This window comes from Drosophila santomea, chromosome 3L (assembly GCF_016746245.2).
Source record: "Drosophila santomea strain STO CAGO 1482 chromosome 3L, Prin_Dsan_1.1, whole genome shotgun sequence".
Classification (NCBI taxonomy): domain Eukaryota; kingdom Metazoa; phylum Arthropoda; class Insecta; order Diptera; family Drosophilidae; genus Drosophila; species Drosophila santomea.
The window spans coordinates 5206019-5226234 of record NC_053018.2 but is presented as its reverse complement, the minus strand read 5'-3'; the positions used below and the strand labels follow the sequence as shown (position 1 = coordinate 5226234).

Sequence of the window (20216 nt, the reverse complement as noted above, 5' to 3'; positions counted from 1 at the left end):
AGATTTTTATAAATTCAATAATATTTTTATTAAATCCCTGATTAAACGCTTTTTTACTTGTGTAAAAAAAATAATGACAGCTACTCCCTGAAGTACAAAAAACGGGCCAGTGACGAGGCATCCGATACACCATACACCATACACGGTGTCAACTGTCGTCCCACAGTGCGTATGAGTGTCATTATGTTTGACATTCATTCACATCACTCCACAAAGGGAGCACTCCACTCTGGAGCAGGGCGGAGCAGTTAATTAATCTCGGGATGTTGATTAATGTCCGGATTGATTTGGGTATTGCCACATATTCCCTTTTGCAGACAAATGGGGCACTCGAGTGCCAGACTAGGTGCTTTATTATTAGTCCACCAGAATGGCCTGCGAATCGGTTACTCATGTGCTCATGTGCTGCACGTGCACACATTTGCCACCAGATTCTAATCACGGAGAGAGCCGGGACATTGGGTATACCGGATGTGTTATTGCCTTCCATTAAAGGTTAAATTTCGTGTTAGGAGCTATTAGCAATCGATTTTTGGTTTCTAGAAAAAAATGTGTGTTTTTAAAACTCAAACACAGTTTGCTTACCCTTGCTCATTTTCTTTAATATTACTTTTTAGGGAGTTCCTTATTTAACTACCACTACTTTTCCCACTTATTCTAGAGCAGCAAAAAAACTAGTTTTCCAATCGATTTGCATTTTCTATTAAACGAAATGGCTTCATTTGGCAAAGCTAGATAAGACTGCATGGAAAAGTTGAGGTTTCAAAGAGAATTTCACAGTGGGCGATTCCTAAACCGCTTTCGATTCCAAGGCGAAAACTCAGCCTTTCCAAACAGAATTTCATAGCCAAAGACAAGGGAGAACTTCTTAACCACAACCGGATGGCAGTTAAGTAAGTCCCGCCCTGGGCTTTTATTTCGCCATACGCAGGTTTAATAGACAAACACATAAAAACAAAGGCGTTCCTTTTTTGCCTATCGAAAGACAAAGCTGCGAAAGCCATAAAAACGATTTTTTATCTGGTGACGAGGGGCAAAGGATTTGCTGGGCGGGTTTTCCTGTCAGGATTGCAGAGAGCTGAAAACTAAGACGGGCGAATGATGTCACAAACATGGCCCAAACCAAAAAAAAAAATGGGAAGTGAGTTCACTGGGCGACTGTATGCACACACATATGTGTGTGTAGAAGTCCCAACAATTTTGCAACTATTTTGTATGGACGCCGAGTTTCCAGCTCAATTAAGCTGTAGAGCATTTGAAAAAATGTGAGGCTTTTACATAAATTAAATTTATTAAAGCCAGTTTTTAAAATCGATTTACAACCGAATATTGGGCTTTTTAAAAATATTTACATGACAAGCTGTACAGCTTTTAAAGGTGTCTCTGTTTTGCAGACTTAATATTATTTGTGAAAAAGTGAAATTACTATAACTTATATTATATATTGTTGTATGGCCTTTTTGTCCTTCACAAGGCTACCATTCTGGCAGCTTGATTTGTGATCCTTAATTTAGATCTTGATATATTTTGCGGTGTAGGAATTTCGGCCCAGGTCCAGGACTTTGAACCGAAAGTCCTGCGGCGCTCTCTGTGCGAAATTAGCCAGGCAAATATGTCGCACTTAACTGCTAACGGAAGTGTAGCAGCACGTCCGAAGGGGAGAAGTGGGTGAAAGTGGGTGAAAGTGGGTGGGTTAGATGGGTGGCTCAGATGTTTGGGTGGTGCGAGATGCGACTGTAACAATGGTCTGCTGTGCAATTGTCGAGGCCCGAGGCAAGGGGTCATGCGAAGAGATAACTGTCCCTATCTTTGCCAGTTCCCCTCTCAATTGTCAACGTTTACGCTTTTCCGCCGGCAGTTGCGAAAAAGCGAGGGAAAACTGGTGTGTGTGTGTGTGACTGTGTTGGTGTTGGTGGAAGGGATGTGACACAAATGCGTCGAATTATTGTCATATGAGGTTACTGGCCCTGTCGCGCAGTGAAAGTTTTCCGAGACACTCGGCCAAACAAAAGCACACATTCAAGCCTTGTTTGTTTGCCCCGCTTTGCCCGCCGCCTGCTCTCGATTATAAGGGGCCAGAAGTTAAGCAAAGTTTGCTCGAACATGGCCACAAGTACAACTGGTAGTGCGATGTAACTACCATGTATCTGCGGCTTGTTGCGAAATTCTAAAGGAGCCCCGTTGAAAGGGAAAAAGGCGGTTGTGTATGTACTATGTAGGTTGTGCGTTTGTTTTACTCCAGCTTGGAATCAATTGGAGGAGAATTACGGACGCACAGGGACCCGTATATTCGTTAGCATTATGGCTGGATCCACTGCTCCTTTCGCACTCATAAAATATGAATAGACGGGGTCGGAATTTATTCGACGCCGCCAACGTGGCCGAATGAAATATGCCAGTTCAGTTTATGAAACTGATTGGGCAACGACCAAGGAGCCTCCCTCTTTCAATTCTCGTTAAAGTTGTGGTACTGAAAAAATTCGAACTTTTGCCAGAGATTCCTTGGATGGTGGCAGATACTTTTGTAACTTTGAATAAACAGCGAAAAGGTAAGAAGTAAAAAATGTGCTCTACTGCATTAATGAGTTTTGAGAAGTGTCAATTTATCTTTTTTTGCTGGAGAATTTAAGATATGACATCTTTAAGCCCACGCTTAAAGCTGAATAATTTTAATAACAATTGATTTAAGTATTCATTTATTTAATGATGCTTCTATGAGATAATTCTAAGCCTTTTCAGCTGACCAAATTGCAAACAATTTTGTTCGGTGCTGGTGATTGAGATTGCGGTGCACTTTAAGCCCAGCAATCAATGGCCATCATTAGATGGAATATTCATCTTTGGCATGCGACTTGCTAAGTAGACCGACTGTCACGCCGGACTATCTCCCAATCAATAATTCATAACCACACACCACACACCATACATTGACGACGCACTCGCATTCGCCGGGCAATAAAATGAAAAGCGAAATGAAAAACTGGCCGAGCAAATGCTTGCCAATAATTCAACGTTGGCTCAGGGTCTTCAGTCTGTTCCCGCCACTGCTGTTCTGCTCCTGACTTTGTCAATGGTGAATATATATATATATATGTTATATATATGTCTATAGTTACTTTTTATATATATCCCGCCCCGCGACCACACAATGAATGAATGCCAAACGGCGCCGGACCTCGATGTCGTTGTCGATTTCGATGTCGCCGCCGAGTGTCGGACATTTTGTCCTTTTCCCGTCCCGTTTTCCCATTTGTATTTGGCCTTTTCCATTTTCCCTTTTAGCTGCTGGTTTGTTCATTTTCCCGCTTGATTTCATACTTTATTTCGTTGACTATCCTTTGGACGCTTCCTCGATAATGTCGCTGTGCCTTCCCATGAAGCAGGCATGAAATATTTATGTCTCACTCTCCGCAGCATTGTGAACGGCATGTTAAGCGTTCACATACAGTTTATTATATAGACATATGCTCTGCGAATGACCAGCGCGGCATGAAGCACTTTATATTAATTGGTTTCTGCTGCAGACTCTTGATTTTTCAGCGAAGTAAAAGGAAACTCAAAGTCTGGAGCCGAAATCCATTTTCCTCATTGCTTCACTCATTACTTGCTGTTTACATGCCGATTTCGATAAGCTTAAAACTCTCGGGACTCGTAATTATTAATTTTGCGGGTAGTGGTTATGCTGCCTACAGTTTTTCTTAATGGAAAACAGTGAGCACACTGAGGAAATTGGTGCAGTTCAAAGTCTAAACGCCTAATGTTAACATACAACATTTTTCAGCTATAAATTGTTTCAGTAAAGAGTTTTATAATGTTTTCAACATTCGATATATTTGCCTAATTTAATCTACCTGAAAGTTGGGTTAAACATTAAGCTGGTTTATAATTTGACCTCGATTTTTTAGCACCGCATGAGCTTACGCGTTGGCAGTCTGCTGATGTCAGCACCGCTGTGCTAACCGCACCGAGAATTAATCAAACCCCTCATTGTTTGTCCTGCACGGGGAGCGCGATCAAAGGACGCGCCAGGATGAACCGACGGGGTCAGAGTGGCTTACGCAAAACCAAAAGGATAAAGGATTGTGAGTTGAGGGGGGGAGAGAGGGGTGCGACTGGCGTGGCTGCAAACAGCCAAAAGCTGATAACGTGACCAGCTTGGAAATCAATTAAAGTGCAGCAGGGACCGACTGGCGATGCGAATTCTCTGTGGTCGAGCAGTCGAGCGGTCGAGGGTGCTGGGCAACGGGGTGTTTGCTCCCTGGCTGGTAAAACTTAATTATGGCAAGCGGATGTGGAGCTCCAGGGAAGCGGAAGTGTGTGTGCCTGCATATGTGCCACGCCCACACAAACTGCGCTCAACCGCCCACCCCATCCGCCATGTCCACTGCACCCCACTCGAGTCAACTCCACTCCACTCCCATTTCCTCTTGACGCTGTGGGGAACACGCCTCGGCAATTTTTCGAACATATTTCTGCTGAGTTACACCCACTTCTCAATGGATTTCCTCTTTTCCGGCAAAAATGTCGCCCCAGCATTCCGAGGATTTAATTAAAAGCCCAGCAACTTAAAGGTACATAGCCCAGGATTATAAATTATAGTTGGAGCTATGAAACTGCGTTGCGGATAATTATGCTGAAGGTAGTCATAAATTTGATTCCAGGAAGCTGAACAGGGCGTTTCAGAAAGGGAAAAATATCAAATCTTAGTAATCATTTTTTAACGATCTTTTCTGGTGAAATTTATATGGGTCAAAGGCAACTGAAAGTAATTTGATTGTGTCCAGAACTTCATGCATTAATTATGCGTTGAAAAAGATATAATTTCCCATTAAAGTATTTTATGTGGCTTGACTTCCAGAAAATATTTTTTAAATGTATAGAAAATGGCTATTGTTTCAAACTATTTCTCTAGAGCATAGTATATCCAGCATAAATTAGCCATTGTTCAGCAGGCCTCTGAAACTTTTTACAGGATATTTCCCCCAAGACATTTGACATTGTTTTTTTCGTGCCCGATCAGAAAGAGATATTGGCTATAAATCTGTTGAATTTGCTGATTATTCAGTCCCTTGTTAAGTGCTTACCCCGATCGAAACCGAATCCGGAGGTGGATCCCGAGGCGGTGGTGTCGAGTGCCACACGGCGTGGCGACACACTGGTTTCCCGTTGGCTACTGTGGTTGCTGCCCAGCATGGTTTGCCTGGCGGTGGAGCGCGGTGTTTGGTTCGAGTGGTTCTGGTGGTTCTGGTGGTGCAGTGCCCACTGGTTGTGGTGCTGGTGGTGCTGATTGTACTGGCTGTGCTGGTGCTGTGGTGCAGGTCGACCGTGCCGCTGTGGCGGTGGCTGTTGCATACTGGTGGCCGTCACTTGCCACAGGCTGTCCGTGCGGTCCGATATTTTGATGCTTTGCGAGGGACCTTTGCTGATTGAAATTGAAGTTCCTGCCACTTGCTAATTGCCACACACAAACACACACACAGAGAGAGAGAGAAACTGCTCGTCCAACTTTTGGTTGAGTTTGCCACCGCTTTCGTTTATTTAATTTCCCCTTTAAGCAGCACGCTCTCAACCAAGAACTCTGTTAAAAAGTTTTCGGGCACAAAGTTTCCGAGCGGTTGCTCTGGCTGACTGGCTGACTGGCTGGCTCTGTTCCAGGACCTCAGTTTCCTCACTTAAATTAGGACGAACACAAAGAAAAAGCCACAACATCAACAAAGTGCGGTGCAGCAACTGCGATTGTCAAGTGAGCCGTACGTAAGATGGCGTTCCTGCTGCTAAAACTCATCGTGGTTCGTAGTCCGTTTTCCGTAATCCGTAATCCGGAGTTTTTAATACGCTATCCTTAATCGGTAGGCCAACAACCGGAACACGAGCACTGGAGCACCGAGAATCGAGCACGAAAACACGGAAAACTAATTTAATAGCAAACACAATTCCTTGGGGGCATGCAACGTGCTGGTTGTCCGCTATCCGCTACTCGTTTGCCACAAGTCTGTTGCAGTTTATAGACCAAAGCGAACTGAACGTGGGTTTTACAATTATTTACGTATTTATCGGGTATATTTTGCTGCCCCCCCCTTTTTGTTTGCGCTTCGACAACAATTGATGGCGGTCAAGAGTGGGTCGCAATTTATGCTAATTGCCATTGACAGTGGACAAGTTAATAGCTCGCAAACTACTGTTCGACGTTCTCCACTTTCCGCTAACGTATTCAGCTCAAGGATGCAGGATGTGGACTGCCGGATGCCAGATGTCAGATGGAACGGAGACCATTCGCTTTGGTGCAGCGCATCCTTTGTTGATGACAACCTCGAACTAGTTTACATGGAGCATAGATGCAGCCCCGAAATATATATTACAATAAATACACTAGGAGAAGTTCGATTTCGGTTGAAACCTAAGATTAAGTTTCTTAAGTTGAAGCAAGTTTTTCAGTCTTAAGGATACGTGTTTAATTACTATCTGTTTCAATCGGTTGTTGAGTAAGTTTTGCAACAAAACGTAAAGTAAAAGTAAAGCCGCTTTCTAATGGTTGAATATATTTAAATAATTTTTTTTGAGTGCACCCCAACCCGTTAGCGAACCGCTGGCGTTGTGGAAAATAACCCCCGCAACCGTCTTCATTATGCCAGTGCTCATTTGGCTGCCGCTGATGCTTTTGCATCAGTCAAGTGAAGACGAGTCAAGTCGACTTGAGTCAACTCGACCGCGTTGTCAACTGTCGCATCTGTGTTCCCCCTTCCCGCGAACGCGAAGCCCCCCCCTTTTTAGGCCAGCAAGTAGGCCATTTTAGCATGTTCTAAGCCCAGTTCGCAACCACGAACGACGAAGGCTCCAGTCTGGACTCTCAACCGGTTGCTCCCGTGGGCAGAAAACTGACGAAAGGCAAGGACTCGACTCCTGGCGATATCCTCACCGATTCTCGGCTGGCATTTACATGCTTGCATAAACCTGAATATTTAATGCCCCAGTCACCAACAACTGCTGGCTCGTTATCTTTGTGTTTGTCAAATAGAATTGTAAATAAATATTCATTTATCCAGCTGAGGGGAAACCTAATGCAGCCGATGAGCTCAAGGATAAATAGTCCAGGAATAGGTGGTATTGTTTGAACAGCCAGTTAAATAAACTGTGAAAAGAACAATATCACTTACAGTGAGTGAAGTAAATATAGAAATGAATATTCCGTACGTAAGAGACATCGTTAGAAGGCCATGTTGCACTAATCTTCTTATATTTCATATTTTATATTTTTACGTTTACTGAAAGTTTAAGACAAAACAGCCAGGACTCTTAAAAGTCCATAAACTGAAACTGATATTGCAACGTGTTCCCTTAGAAGATGTTTGGAATTAAAACCCATTTTAATGTATTAGTTGCAGGCCACTGTCAATAAATTGAATTTGTTGCCTTTCATGCAATTACCATACCTGCTTTTGGTAATTTCATTTTCCGTTTTAGACTTTGCTAACGAGCAAAAACTGGTCTTCGTATTGAAATAAATTACACTAATTAGTTGCTTGTGTTTACTTTGCCAAGATGCACCATACAGTTACAAGCTATATACATACTTGCACATCGAATTTAGAGCCCCATTCTGGCAACAAGTTAAGACTGGAAAGTCTCCAAGCTGCTCAACTGTCCTTTTGGTAATTATCGGAATACGTATACGTCCTGTTGCACCACGTTGCACGTTGCTGTTGCTGGCCGTTAGCGTATCGTGCTAAAACGCCACTTGTGCCAGATTCTATCGCCATTTGCCTTTTGTGCGTCAAATTAACAACTTCCGCATGAGGCCACATGAGGCACTTGCACCCGAATGCGTCATTTTCTGGGCTGCGTTGGCTGGGCCTTTTGTCTGCCAAGCCGTATTGTCAGCGCCTCTTGGCCAACTGCCAGTGTCTGGCTAAAAACTGACGAGACTGAAGTCGACAGAGCCTATTATTGTGCTTTAATGGCAGCTAAACTGGCTGACTGCTTAGCCAAGAGAGAGGACACAGATAGCAACGCCTCTAAAGACGGCCTAATTAATGGGATTCTTAAAGTCAACCCTTTTGCGAGTTAAGGGGGTTTCGCTTTAGAGAGAAAACAGTTTCCAATTGTTTGCCAACTATTCAATAGTCAATTTCCAGCATTTAACTGTCATCTTTCCGCTTGGCTCCATGTCCTTAGGGAATTCGAGCCGGATCGATATGCAATATCCTTGCTCTCCACTTGGCCAGAATGCCAAGCATTCTCCGTAAAAGTTGTGAAAAATCTGTGCGCATCAAGTATGTGCTTCAAACGTATCATTTGAATCTGGCCGAAAGGGGAAAAATGCTCAGACATTTATTTTATTTTTTTTTTTTTCTTTTTGGCTTCTTGGGCGGGAAAACTCATAACCGAAACGAGCAAGGAAAACTTTCTGCCCTTTTACACAGCACAAATTACGAGGCGAGTACTTGAAACTTTGGGTTTGCAAGAAACTGAGCTCTTACTAATTTGTAAGCTAAGTTTCAAGTTTCAATATTAAAAAAGTTAATTACATTATAGTAAGTGTTCTTTATCATATATTTTTGTAGCAATATTAATTATAATATATATTTGTAGCAACGAACTTGAATATTTTTGGAAAGCAATTTAAGTCGACCCATAACTCAAACATTAAAAGATAGAGATCTAAATTAAAGGCCATAAGAAATCCAAAACTCACTGAAAGCTTATTCTTTTCTCCGTGCACCAAAGTAAAAAAGGCTGCGAAAAGTTTTTCAATGAAGGACATGAAATATTTGCTTTATATGGTTTTTTCTGTTTGCGTTCGCGTCTAAGGCGATTTTCTTAACTTTTGCTGCAGCAACCAGAGCATTGAACTGAGTGCCTCTGCATTTTCGTTGGCAGCCAATTCCCGGGGGGTTTTTGGTTTGGTTTGCTTGTGGAAAATGGGGTTAGACTGGGCCAACCAAGCGTTTTTAATTTCTTTTATTCCGACCCGCTTTTGTCATTGGCCTGCAAATGATTTGTTTCCTACTTTTGTTTTCCTTTGCCACTGCTAAATGCCAAGTTTATGCTAAATTTTTTTTAGGTCGAACTGCTCGGCTGGTGGACAACTGGGGACCCAAATTAACTAATGATGAGAAATGCCCCTTTCCCCATTTTTGAGGACCTCCTTCTGCGCTGCTACGTTAATTTACGTTGGAGGTCAGCATTATGGTTTATGAGCCTCTCTCAGTTGGCCCAAATGAAGTTCTCTTTCAGACGGACGGACGGACTGAAAAGGGCCGGCAGGAATATGGCACAAACAGATATTAAGTATACGCCCCCCGAGACCATTTCCTTTTACTGTTAAACGCAAATGTGGATCTAATGCTAATGCGTTGCACACACACACACACACACACACACACACACAAGCGCACACAGGAAAACCAACATGCATTGCTCATACGCCCTGTTGAGCACTAGAGAGCAATCAGGCGCCTGTAAATATTTCATTTATGCACTCGGAACTTAATTTTGGTCTAAACTATCTCAATTGCAAATGAAATTATACTTACCAGCACAAAACTGATGTGCATACTTGCACACAGCTTGCATATTTATACTATGCGTATGTATACTATATGTATGTATATATACAAACCCGAAATCCGAAAAACGAAACCGAATTCGAATCGAAAGAGTTGTTATTTATAAATATTAATCAAGTTGCACTCACCAAGTCTACGTACTACAGATGATGGAGAGATGTGAGAGAGAAGCGTTTGGTTGGTTGATTTTGGTTAGTTAGTTGGTTAGTTGGATTTTGATGAGGCATTTTTCGTTATTTGATAATTGTAATGCAATTTTGTACAGATTGAGAGCGTTCCAAATTCGTCGAATTTGTTTCGGGCAAGCATCATGAAATGAGTTTACGTTTAATATATAATTTAAAGGAAAGAAACTGGTTAGTTTGACGAATTTACAAATTGCACAAAGTTCTGTGTGTGTGTGTGTCACTCGTATTTCTATATATATATATATACATATATAAGTATTATATGTGTCGAAATGACGATTGCATCTACGCTTGGCTTAAATCTAGGCTAAGAGTAAGGCGCAGCGTGTGTGAAAGGCATGCAGAGACATGGGCGTGGCGGAGGGGGATGCAAAACGGTTAAGCGAAATGTGAAACGCTATTTATTTGCCCCTCCTGCTGCTGCATGAGTATGGGCATGATATGGGTGTGGGTTTGGGCTTGGGTTTGGGTTTGGGTGTTGGGATTAAACTAAGTATGTCAACTGCAAAGCCAGTAGGTCAGGGATAGTGGTCCTGCCAGTTTCGTTACCTCTCTGTGTGATTGGATGGGAGGGGTGGGGGGTATGGTACTTGTGGGTGGGGGATTGGAGGTGGGTCTCCGTTTTCGGCTGCCACTGGCGACACACTTACTTTTCATGATCCGATTCCTGTACTCATCATCGCGCTGCATGGCCACGCTGCCACCGCCGTTGGAGACCATCGAGCTCACTTGTTCCATGGGCACAATATCCTGCAATAAGGATACGCAGTATATGTGAATATAGTAGCGGAAAACACAAACATGGTTGCCACAAACTCCCATCAATCATCAGCCCACGCCATATGCTTGCCGTCTGCTTATCGGCGGGAGTTATAACCATGGGAAAAACAACAGAATGTGAAAAAATGTGTGTGGAAACCTAATTAGGAATGGCGCAAAAATTGCATTTATTTTAGCTTGTCCTGCGGCCAAATAAATTTCATGAATTTCCCCCTACGTTTTTAATTGTGTGCAGGGGTTTTTGGTTTGGTAGGAAAAATGAACTAGATAAATTGCGGTTTTTTTCTCCTGCGCTTTTGTTGAAGTGCCAACAAAGGCATTCCATTTTCTTTTTTGCACTTTTTTTTTTTTTTTTTTTTGCCACTTTGACTGGTTCCAGCTGCCCGGACAGGAAGTGCCCAGTGGAGCAGCTGCTCCTGCCCAGCCAGCCGTGATATATTCCCCCGGATATATGTATCTGTATTGTGTGCAGTCAGCGGACTGTGGCCCCAGGGGTGGAGGGGAAAAGGGGGACGGATGCTGCCACGGGGGGAGATTGAGCAAAATGGATTATGCTCGGCTCGCTCGTCGACATTTATTAATGAATTTATGGGATTAGCGTGGTAATAAACGCATTCTGATCGTCCGGTTAGCTGGTGCTGTTCCTTTGGATTAGTTGGTGAAATTCCTTGTGTGAGTGGTGCTCAATGCACTCAAAATGAAGGGAATGAAAGGATTTACCAACTGTATAATATTTCACTTTGATTTCCTTGATTTGGCATGAGAAAAGGGAATGGAAACAGAAGGTGTTACCGAGCTTTTATTTATTTTATATCTGCGTGAAACATAGAACATAGACCAAACAATATTTAAAGATAATTAACTACTAGCAGAAATAATAAATAAATAGTTTGAGCAATATGAAAGGCTGCTTGCATTCAAACTGGTTAATTAATATTTATATCCAATCATGTTTCCTGATAATTGCATTGATTTCAAATAGATTCAATTTTAAGAGCTCAATGAGAAACCATATGCAATAATAAAAATTTTAAATGAGATACTTTTTTTTTTGTCATTTTAGTAAAGTGATATAATTTGAAATGTGGAAGTCAAAAAGCCGGAGCAAGCAGTTTGATTAATAAAACAAAATGAAATGTATAATTATATGAGTTGACCAAAAAAAACATCAAATATATCATAATAATTTTATTGCATTCACAGTAAAATATAAGCTAGAAATCCAATTTAAAAAAGAATTATAATGAATAACAAACAGAAAAGGCACACCCAGCATACGTGATTCCAACTAAATAAATATAATTTCACATTTATCTCAATAAACTGCAATCTATGCTCTTTTCTGCTGGTTGATGATGGCTGTGGCATCCGAGTGTTGAAATTTATAATTTATTTCAGCAAATAATTGTTTGATTGATGGCCCGAAATGAAAACCGAAAGAGATTTAAACCAAAAACCAGGGCAAACAAACCATTTTCCGGCCATTTTTCGAGCTGGGCGAAAATCAGCTCTGTCACTCACACTCGTTGGGTAAACACACAAAAAAAAAAAAAAAGGAACACGAATCATTTGGACAATGCAGTGAAAATGTGATCCAGAGCCCGAGGGCACATGATGAAGCGGCTGAGGTTGTCACGTATTCGACATGTATAATGCGCCATTCAATTTTGATCTAAACACGCATTATGCAGCATATTACGCATACGCCATGCTGCCCCATACTTGGGCCCATAAAACAGAGGCAATCTAAATGCATGGGCTTGTATGCGGAGTTCCGAATGCTCACCAACTGCTTTTCCGACTGTCATATTAACGGCCTTTGCATATTGAAAATGTTTTTGCCTGCAAAATGTGACAAACTTTCGACGACAATGTTCCTTTTGCGACCTTGTTGTCGTTGTTGCTCTTCGCTGGCTCGTTGCCAGCAGATGGATATATCTGCCATGTGCGGATATGGAGGACCATAGCCAGGAGTGTATGTCCCAGGATAGCGGAACATCCCAGCACTGAGCACTTAGCTCTAAGCCAACTCGTGAGTGGGTTTTGAACAGGTGTGTGCAGGTGACAGCAGAAGGCGGAGCGACAGGTTTTTGGGCTTCAATTAAAATGTTGCCGAAATTGCTTTTTGTTTTGCAAATAAACTAAACCTGAATGGAATATCAATGATGGAGCCCATGAATGCGGGAAAATGGGTGGCAAACAAAGCACTTAAAGGTTACAAGCCAAAAGCCGAATAACATAATATATATATAAAAGTGCATTTGCGAAATGTTTGCCGTAAAATTGCGTTGCATAAAATCCGTACGAAGAGCATATAAAAGAGAAAACAGTAATTTATGAAAAAACAATAAAAGCGTGAAACTATAATGGCGAAATGTAAATATTGCTAGATAAAGCAGAAAATTGAAAGCCCATTAAAAATATGTTCATTGCATAAATAAATGTTAGGGAAAAAAATAAAGGAAAAAAAAGAAATTAAAAACTTTAAAAGCATAGTCAAATAAATTCAAGTGAAACACTTGATGCGATAATCCATTTTAATTGAAGAACAAGGACTAAAATTTGAGAAGTACACTAATAAATATCCCAGTACAATATTGTCACATAGATTCTGACGAATTTGCCGCATGAATACCTCTGCAAATTAGGTTTCATTTCACCACAAAGTTGCCGCAAGGACTTGTGTGCAATTTGCATAAATCACGTGGGAAGTCCTGGCAACCGAAATGAGCTTCCAAACTTTCGATAAGAAACCATCAGCACATTTCACCTTTGCCACCTCTGCCACCTTTCTAAATTTCCCACAGCTCATGTGTGTTGACAAAACTTCGTCATTGCTGTCGTTGGCATCGATTTCAATTTGGAAAATTGTCGTTCGCGCCGCTTGGATTTAATTAAATGCAATTGCCACGTCAAGGACACAGTGGATGAAATTCGATGTCCGGCTCAAATTGCATTTTTTATACGAATCTTCGCTGTGGCCTCTAGTGCGGTGCCAGCCGTTTTTGTTTGAATTGCCTGGGCAAATTTAAACATTTTCATTTACTTGTCTGTCGGCGGTGGCCAGCTCGTTTTCATCCCTTTTTCCCATCGCTTTTCCGACCGCGACGACCTGCCACTTTGTCATGTAAATTAACGGGTATATTGTAGCGACAACGCGACCGAAACCCGCAGCTGTAAGTCGCACAAAGAAAGGTCCTGCCAGAAGCCGGATCCCAGCACGCGTGAAAGTGCACTGAGAAAAAACATTAGCCTTATTTTTAAATAATTTTTAAATGTAATATCTAACTTAAAGTCTCTATTAAGAAATTAATTAAGAAACATTAGGGATCCTATTTTTTCTGTTTACTTTTAAGTGTTGCATACTTTAGGACACCTTTGTAATATCATACTGTGAATGTAAATGTTATTAGTATGCAAGCAAATTGGAGAGCTCAGTTACTCAGATACCAAGTTATACGATTGCTTTTTAAGAATCACTGTGCTTCCAAGTGGCAACCAGATTTCTTTCTCTGCTCATCTGAATTTCAAGGGAGGCAGTCGCTATATGTGCTGGTCATAAATAAGCCATCGTCGGGATTAGTGCTAGCGAAAGTTGATGGCCTGTACTTTACCGCATATGCATGTATGCTGAATAATTAATTTTTATTGATCGCGATTGCGTAGTGACACCCAAACAGGCGCCTCTGCTGCTGTTTATTAGTTTTCCGAGGCTTTCTTGTCCGCGCCTCGTTTTGTGTGGCATAAAGGGCTTACGAGGGTCGGGCGCCATTGTTCCCAATGTGCCGCATAATTATCAGCACACACTGTTGATATACTCAGCTGTCTTTGCAACGATGAGGATATGTGGATGAGCATGTGTGGATTGTGTGGATGGGGATACGGATGTGTGCGTGCACTTGCCGCTGTTTACCCAATTGTATCGCGCTAATAAAGTTAATGTGCGCGCTAAACTGTTGGCCATGACTCGCATTTGGCCCCGATGACCCAGTGCCAACACAGCCCAGCCCAGTTAAGACCGAACGAGAAGTGCGCTAATTGCCTTTCAAGTTGTTGACTGAACCATCCCATTTGGCTCTCCCTTTGCGTGCTGGGCTCTTGGCCCGGCCAGAACAACTAAGTAGTGTTACGGCCAACTTTCAAGTGCTGGCAGAAAATATTTGAGCACAAAAGTTTGAGCGACGAAAGACGAAAGCTGAAGACATAATCGATGTGGCAACTAAAGTCAGCTAAAGAGTTCTCGATTTGTGGTTACTTCATTTGGTGGCTACGTAGAATTGTTTAAAATGTAATTGAAAGGGATCGCTTCTGGGGATTTCATTTAAAAAATTCTAGTTTAACCACTTATACCAAAAGTTGACAAAAGTGCACATAGAATAACCTTGTCAGCTATTTACCTAATGAGTTTATTTTAGTTTATTTTCCCAGCATGCTGTGTTTTTTAATCCACTTGAATGTGATCCTTTGTGATTATCCAGTAGCATTTGCACAATAACCACTGTGCATATTTAAAGTGCACTAATAAACATGTACAAATCTAAATGTAAATATGGAATCAGCGTCTGCATTCACATCGAATTTAGAGACTCATATGCGCTGTTCAAAACCCCTTTCACTTGCCATACTGCTGTGGCTTTTGACCCCGAACCACACTTAAGCCAAAGCCATCGCCAAGTCAATGACAACCCAAATATTTGGTCACAGCTCTGGGCGACGAAGACAAAGGATGCGGATCTGGATCTGGGCTAATGCCGAGCTGAGCGGCCTCAGGTGGCTGTTTTTCATCCGGCTTCTGGGAAACCTTAGGCCAAATATTATTCGCCGTAAAACAAATGCAAAATGCGAATTGCGAATTGCGACTAAGTGCAGTGTGTAACTGCAGCACTCAACAGACGGCAGCAAACTGATTAAATATCCGGGCCGCAGTTGGCGTACGTTCCGCTTGCCATTCACAATCCCCGGCTCAAACGTGCACTCAGCATAATGCGAATCCATGTAGGGAAATGTAATTTGAATGCCAAAACAAACAGCGAGCTGGGGAGCCATTTGAATGGCGGCCAGGAAGGGCTGCCTGCCAGGAAGTTGGCCAGGTGCTTGGGCTAAAAAACAAAGGCCGCCGCTGGATATTTACCCACTGCCAGTGCAGCTAAACCAGCAAGACCCAAAGCTGGAGCAGTATAGCTTTAGCTGTTGTAAAAGCAGCAGCAGCAGCTGAGGGAGCTCAGAACAAAGCCTTGGTAAACAGCCCAGCAATGTGATTAAAAAATAAAGGAACGCAGCACAACAATGGGAAATGGAGCACAGAACCAGGCGTACACAGTGGGAAAATATCTAAAAAGATTGGTAAAATATTGGGCAAGTTTCAAGGCGATGCAAATGCATTTAAATAATCAAATCATTTAAAAAACTATTTTTAATTGGCACTTAAAGCAGGTAATAATAAAATTGCCTAACTCCTTAATTTCTAATTGATAGGATTGAAATTCAAAAATCTAAGCGTCCTTGAAGTCTGCTTAAAGCATGGCAATGCATTGAATTTATAAGACAAATAGTTTATATAATTATATATATTTATTATATATATATTTATTTATATTATTTTAATTATATACTTTTGGGGCACACAAATATAAGATTTGAAACAAATGCCAAATTTTTAACAATTTTTCGGGGCTTCACAATTTTAGGATACAAATTTGGATACAAATTTTAGTGCAGAGCTTAGTAAATTCCGCGTATTTATTGGCAAAGAAATAAGAAAAATGTTAGTTGTATTCAACTGCTTTTGATTTACTTTTAGGTCTGTTTTAAGACAGCTGCCTTAGTATATTTAACACTATATTTTGGTGTTTCTTTTCACTGCTGTTTATTCTAAAGTATAAAGTTTCAAGTTTTTCGAGTGCAACTCACCTCGTAGCGTGTGTCGATTTCTGGCAACTTCTCCAGGAACTCCTCGACCATCTTTCGTTGCACGTGCGCCGAGCACAGAAGCCACACACATACAAGCCCCTACGCACTCACACACACACGCACTCACACACACTAGCACACGCACCTGCACACACACACACACAGTCACGGACACGAATACTATTCAAATTGACACGCACTGAATAAAAGTTTCTGCTTATCAATTATGGACAAATGCTAATTGCTGCTGCTGGGCTTAATTATTTTGTGGCTCATTGGTATTGGCAATAGATAAAGCTGAAACACCTGTTGTTGTTTTTAGCTTATTGGCTTTTTTGTAGAATATAGAATTTGGATGTCACACACTGAGAAATTCGTAGGTTGCTGTCCTTTTTTGAGGCTGTATTGAACCGCCTGAGTTTTGGCAGTCGATCTAAGATTAATCTAAGGTTTTTGCACTTTCCGTTGATGTCTTGTGTGATTGTCTTTTTTTTTTTGTTTTGATGGAGAAAGGGGGTGTGTGTGTGTTGTGTATTTCTGGTCACTTGGCACTTGGATTTGGGCGGTAGTTTTTTAGCCCACACACATGGGCGAAGAACCGAAGTTACAAAAATGCAATATTGTATTGGGAAGCGGAGAGGAAAAGAAGCTGTAGCGGAACCAAAACATATGCCAAAAACTCCCTCGAAAAACGGCAGCTCAACTTTTTCGGGCCCTGTGTGTGCGAGAGACCAACAACCAACAAGCGCTGTCCGTTCACTGCCGTTCAGCACTAACAACAAACTGCAGAAAAACAAAACATTTATAGCCAGGCCAGGCACGAGTCGAGTCCAAAGTCCTCGTCCTCGTCCACATCGCATCGTCCTCATCGCCATCGCCATCGTCATCGTCGTCGTTGAATCGACGGCCCGAGCATAAGGATGTTCTAAAAACAGCCTGCCATTCCTACATGCAGCATCTCACTCTGAAGCGCCGCAAATTGACGGAAGCCGATGATGCTGGCCGATAAAGAGTGTGTGTGGCAACAACAACAAAAAAAAGTGTGGCGCGCTTTTAGGCGCCGGCGCAAGGCAGCTCAAGCCGAAAGGGGCAAGCAAAACGGAACTCCTTCGCTCCGGCCACTCAGCCAGTATGTATATGGAATTCTGGGGATTCCCCTCTCAACGTGACACACATCCAACTCCGGAGCTTGCGTTCCAAAAGAGCAGGAAAACAGCATCCAGTGGATTGCAATTCGAGTGGCAAGCGCCGAGTGCCGCCGGAGTTGCATGTTGCATGTTATGAGCTGTGAGCTGTTGGTGTCTTTGCTGTGCCTTTGTTTTGCCAGCACTTGGAAATAAATTGCAGCTAACGAAGGCGGCGCCACTCAAAAAGAAGTCTCTCGCTGGAGCACCCTCCTTCCACTCTATCTGTCTATCCAGCTATCCCATCTAGCACTTTTTTGTTGAATGAGAATGGGGAACCTCCATGCTTTTCTAAGCCGACTCCGAGTCTAGCAGTTATCATTAATCTCGAGCACTGCACACACGCTCTCAATCGATTGCTGTCAGCAGGTCGAGTTTGTCTAGCAATTACCACTGGAAAAACAAGAATTACTTCCCAGGGAGTTCTGCGCTATGACGACTTTAACGACCCTTGGGGCACCATTAAGTCCCATTCAATCAGGAACAGGTAAACAGCTTGTTATAGAAAGCACTAGCTATCTGGATTAGATAAAGAATTACCTTAACTTAGATCAATGAAAAGTTTGTTAAGCTTTCTGGTTTAGCATACCTCCCACGGTGTTTAAAGTTCTTAACAAAATATGTAATCCTTTTTTAATTTATATATAAATATATTTCAAAGGATTAGATCATTGATTAAAGTAATCCTTAGATTTTAACGATCTCAGCATAAAGTTGCTATAGTATACTACTGCTATCTCGATTTTAAAGCCACGCAAGAGAGCATTCCTCGTGCTGTTATTAAACAATCTGAAAAAAGTACTTACCGCACTGATTGCCGCCATGTCCTGTCCGTTCGCAAGTCAAGTCAATATTTAATCCCAAGTTGAACTGCGACCCTACCGCACTCGCTGGCCAGTCGAGCAACACTGAACGCAGCTCGGCTAATCACAGTGAAATGGTCGCCGCGATAATGCAACAATTGGCTGCCCGCACACACCTCACTCGTGGGTGTGTGGGTCCTTGCCATATCCTTTCAGAATGTCAAAGGCAAACGTGGACACAAAAAAAAAAAAACAATTACTTGTCAACAGGCCAATACCAGTACATTTGAAATCCAAATAAGTGGCGAGTGAAAAGCAAGTCTCAGCATTTCGGTTCCCTCGTTCGGAGTGGCGTTTTAAAGTCCTTGAACGCAGCTGCCTAAATGGGTTTTTGGTTTCCAGGCTCGCAATGAATTATTTACACGGCAAACAGGTGAGTTAGCAAATGTGTGGGCGCGTGTGGGTTTAGTGAATATGTGACAGAAGCACGGACGTATTGAAAAGCCTTAGATTATTAGCAAAGTTCGTTTAAAGGGCTATTTTTATACGAGGCGCCAACCATTTTTAAATTAAAGGTCATCCAGCTGCATGCAATTGTATTTGCTTAACAAATAGAGTTGTTTTTCAACAATAATAGTCGCAATTAGATTGTATATATATGGAATTAAATATATATAAAATACAATTATTCAAAACAAAGGTGGTAGACTAAATATGCATGTATTAGCGACTATGCAGTATGAGTTTGTAAATTACGAGAAGAAAGCCGAAAATTTTTAAGTTGAGTGCTTGAAATAATTGGACCGAGCTGGGATTACAAAAACAGTCTTTAAAGAGTCAATGGCCAAAGGCCAAATAATTTGTTATTCCAGAATTGACTGCAATAATAATTACAAATTTCGATGATTTAAAATGACGAGAACAAAATGTTTTTTTCTCATTGACAAGCGAACTTTGACTCGTTTAGGTCGAAATGGGTGCTCCTCGGTGTCTGATTGCACTACTTGCTTGCCTATTTTTAGTTGAAGAGGTATATTTACTTTCTGAATACTTAAATCCTTCCTAAACGATGCAACTACAGGTTGAGCCTAAAGTGGAGTTTACCAACTTCAAATGCACTTCCTTGGACCCGAAGTTTGCCATCGTTGAACACTGCTATCTGAAGTCAGTGAATCGTACATATAAATACCTGGCCTTAAAAATAAATTTGCTACAAAAGCCCGTTACCAGAATTAAAGTAAGTAAACTGTCTTAGTTCTTATTGCTAATTCTTATTAAGCTTCATCGTTTAAGGTCAACGGAGCCACATGGAAGCGATTTAATGGCTATAAGCCGTCCCTTTATAACGTTACAATAGATGCCTGCAAATTTCTTAAGAACCCTAAGTCAAATCCAGTCGCTGATTACGTTCACAGACTCTTCAGAACTTACTCCAATATGAATCACTCCTGTCCCTTTAATGTGAGTGCGTTTTCGCACCAGTTAAAAAATTGTGTTAATATTTTTAACTTGTTTATTTGCAGCACGATGTTATTATAGATAAGCTGCCAATTAGTTTCGTTAACCACCAGGTAACATCAGTACTGCCAGTTCCCCCTGGAGACTACATGTTTCAATCGCATTGGTACGCCTACGATATCAACCGTGCTACTGTACAAGTTTATTTGACGATATTTTAAAGGAAATATATTAAATTACTTTGTTTGCCCGCCAACTTTTCAAATAAAATGTTAAAAAATGCTGATGAATACAAAACTCGTACTGCTTTAGAATTAGACTGCTATA

The 20216-nt window shown here is 41.7% G+C and overlaps 2 protein-coding genes across 8 annotated transcripts in view; one reads left to right on the top strand and one right to left on the bottom strand.

Annotated features, from left to right (window-relative positions):
* Window positions 1-18531, bottom strand: part of LOC120447668 (band 7 protein CG42540) — a 38197-nt gene extending 19666 nt beyond the window's left edge. For 2 of the 7 annotated variants that reach the window (XM_039629188.1, XM_039629191.1), the window contains exons 1-3: window positions 16445-17203; window positions 10405-10504; window positions 9695-9706 (exon numbers count right to left, since the gene is read on the bottom strand). In XM_039629188.1, coding sequence (XP_039485122.1) covers window positions 9695-9706; window positions 10405-10504; window positions 16445-16495 — 163 coding nt within the window. In that variant the 5' untranslated portion in view covers window positions 16496-17203. Of the gene's footprint in view, window positions 1-5084; window positions 5418-9694; window positions 9707-10404; window positions 10505-16444; window positions 17204-18434 lie in introns of those variants that run through there. The other 5 variants (XM_039629189.1, XM_039629192.1, XM_039629194.1 and 2 more) reach the window with 4 other exon arrangements.
* Window positions 18532-19402: 871 nt separating this feature from the next.
* On the top strand, window positions 19403-20153 carry LOC120447669. The gene is made up of 4 exons (XM_039629195.1): window positions 19403-19461; window positions 19513-19668; window positions 19725-19892; window positions 19955-20153. The coding sequence occupies exons 1-4, from the start codon at window positions 19405-19407 to the stop codon at window positions 20108-20110; spliced, it is 537 nt and encodes a 178-aa protein (XP_039485129.1). The 5' UTR covers window positions 19403-19404; the 3' UTR covers window positions 20111-20153.
* The last annotated feature ends 63 nt before the right edge of the window (window positions 20154-20216 follow it).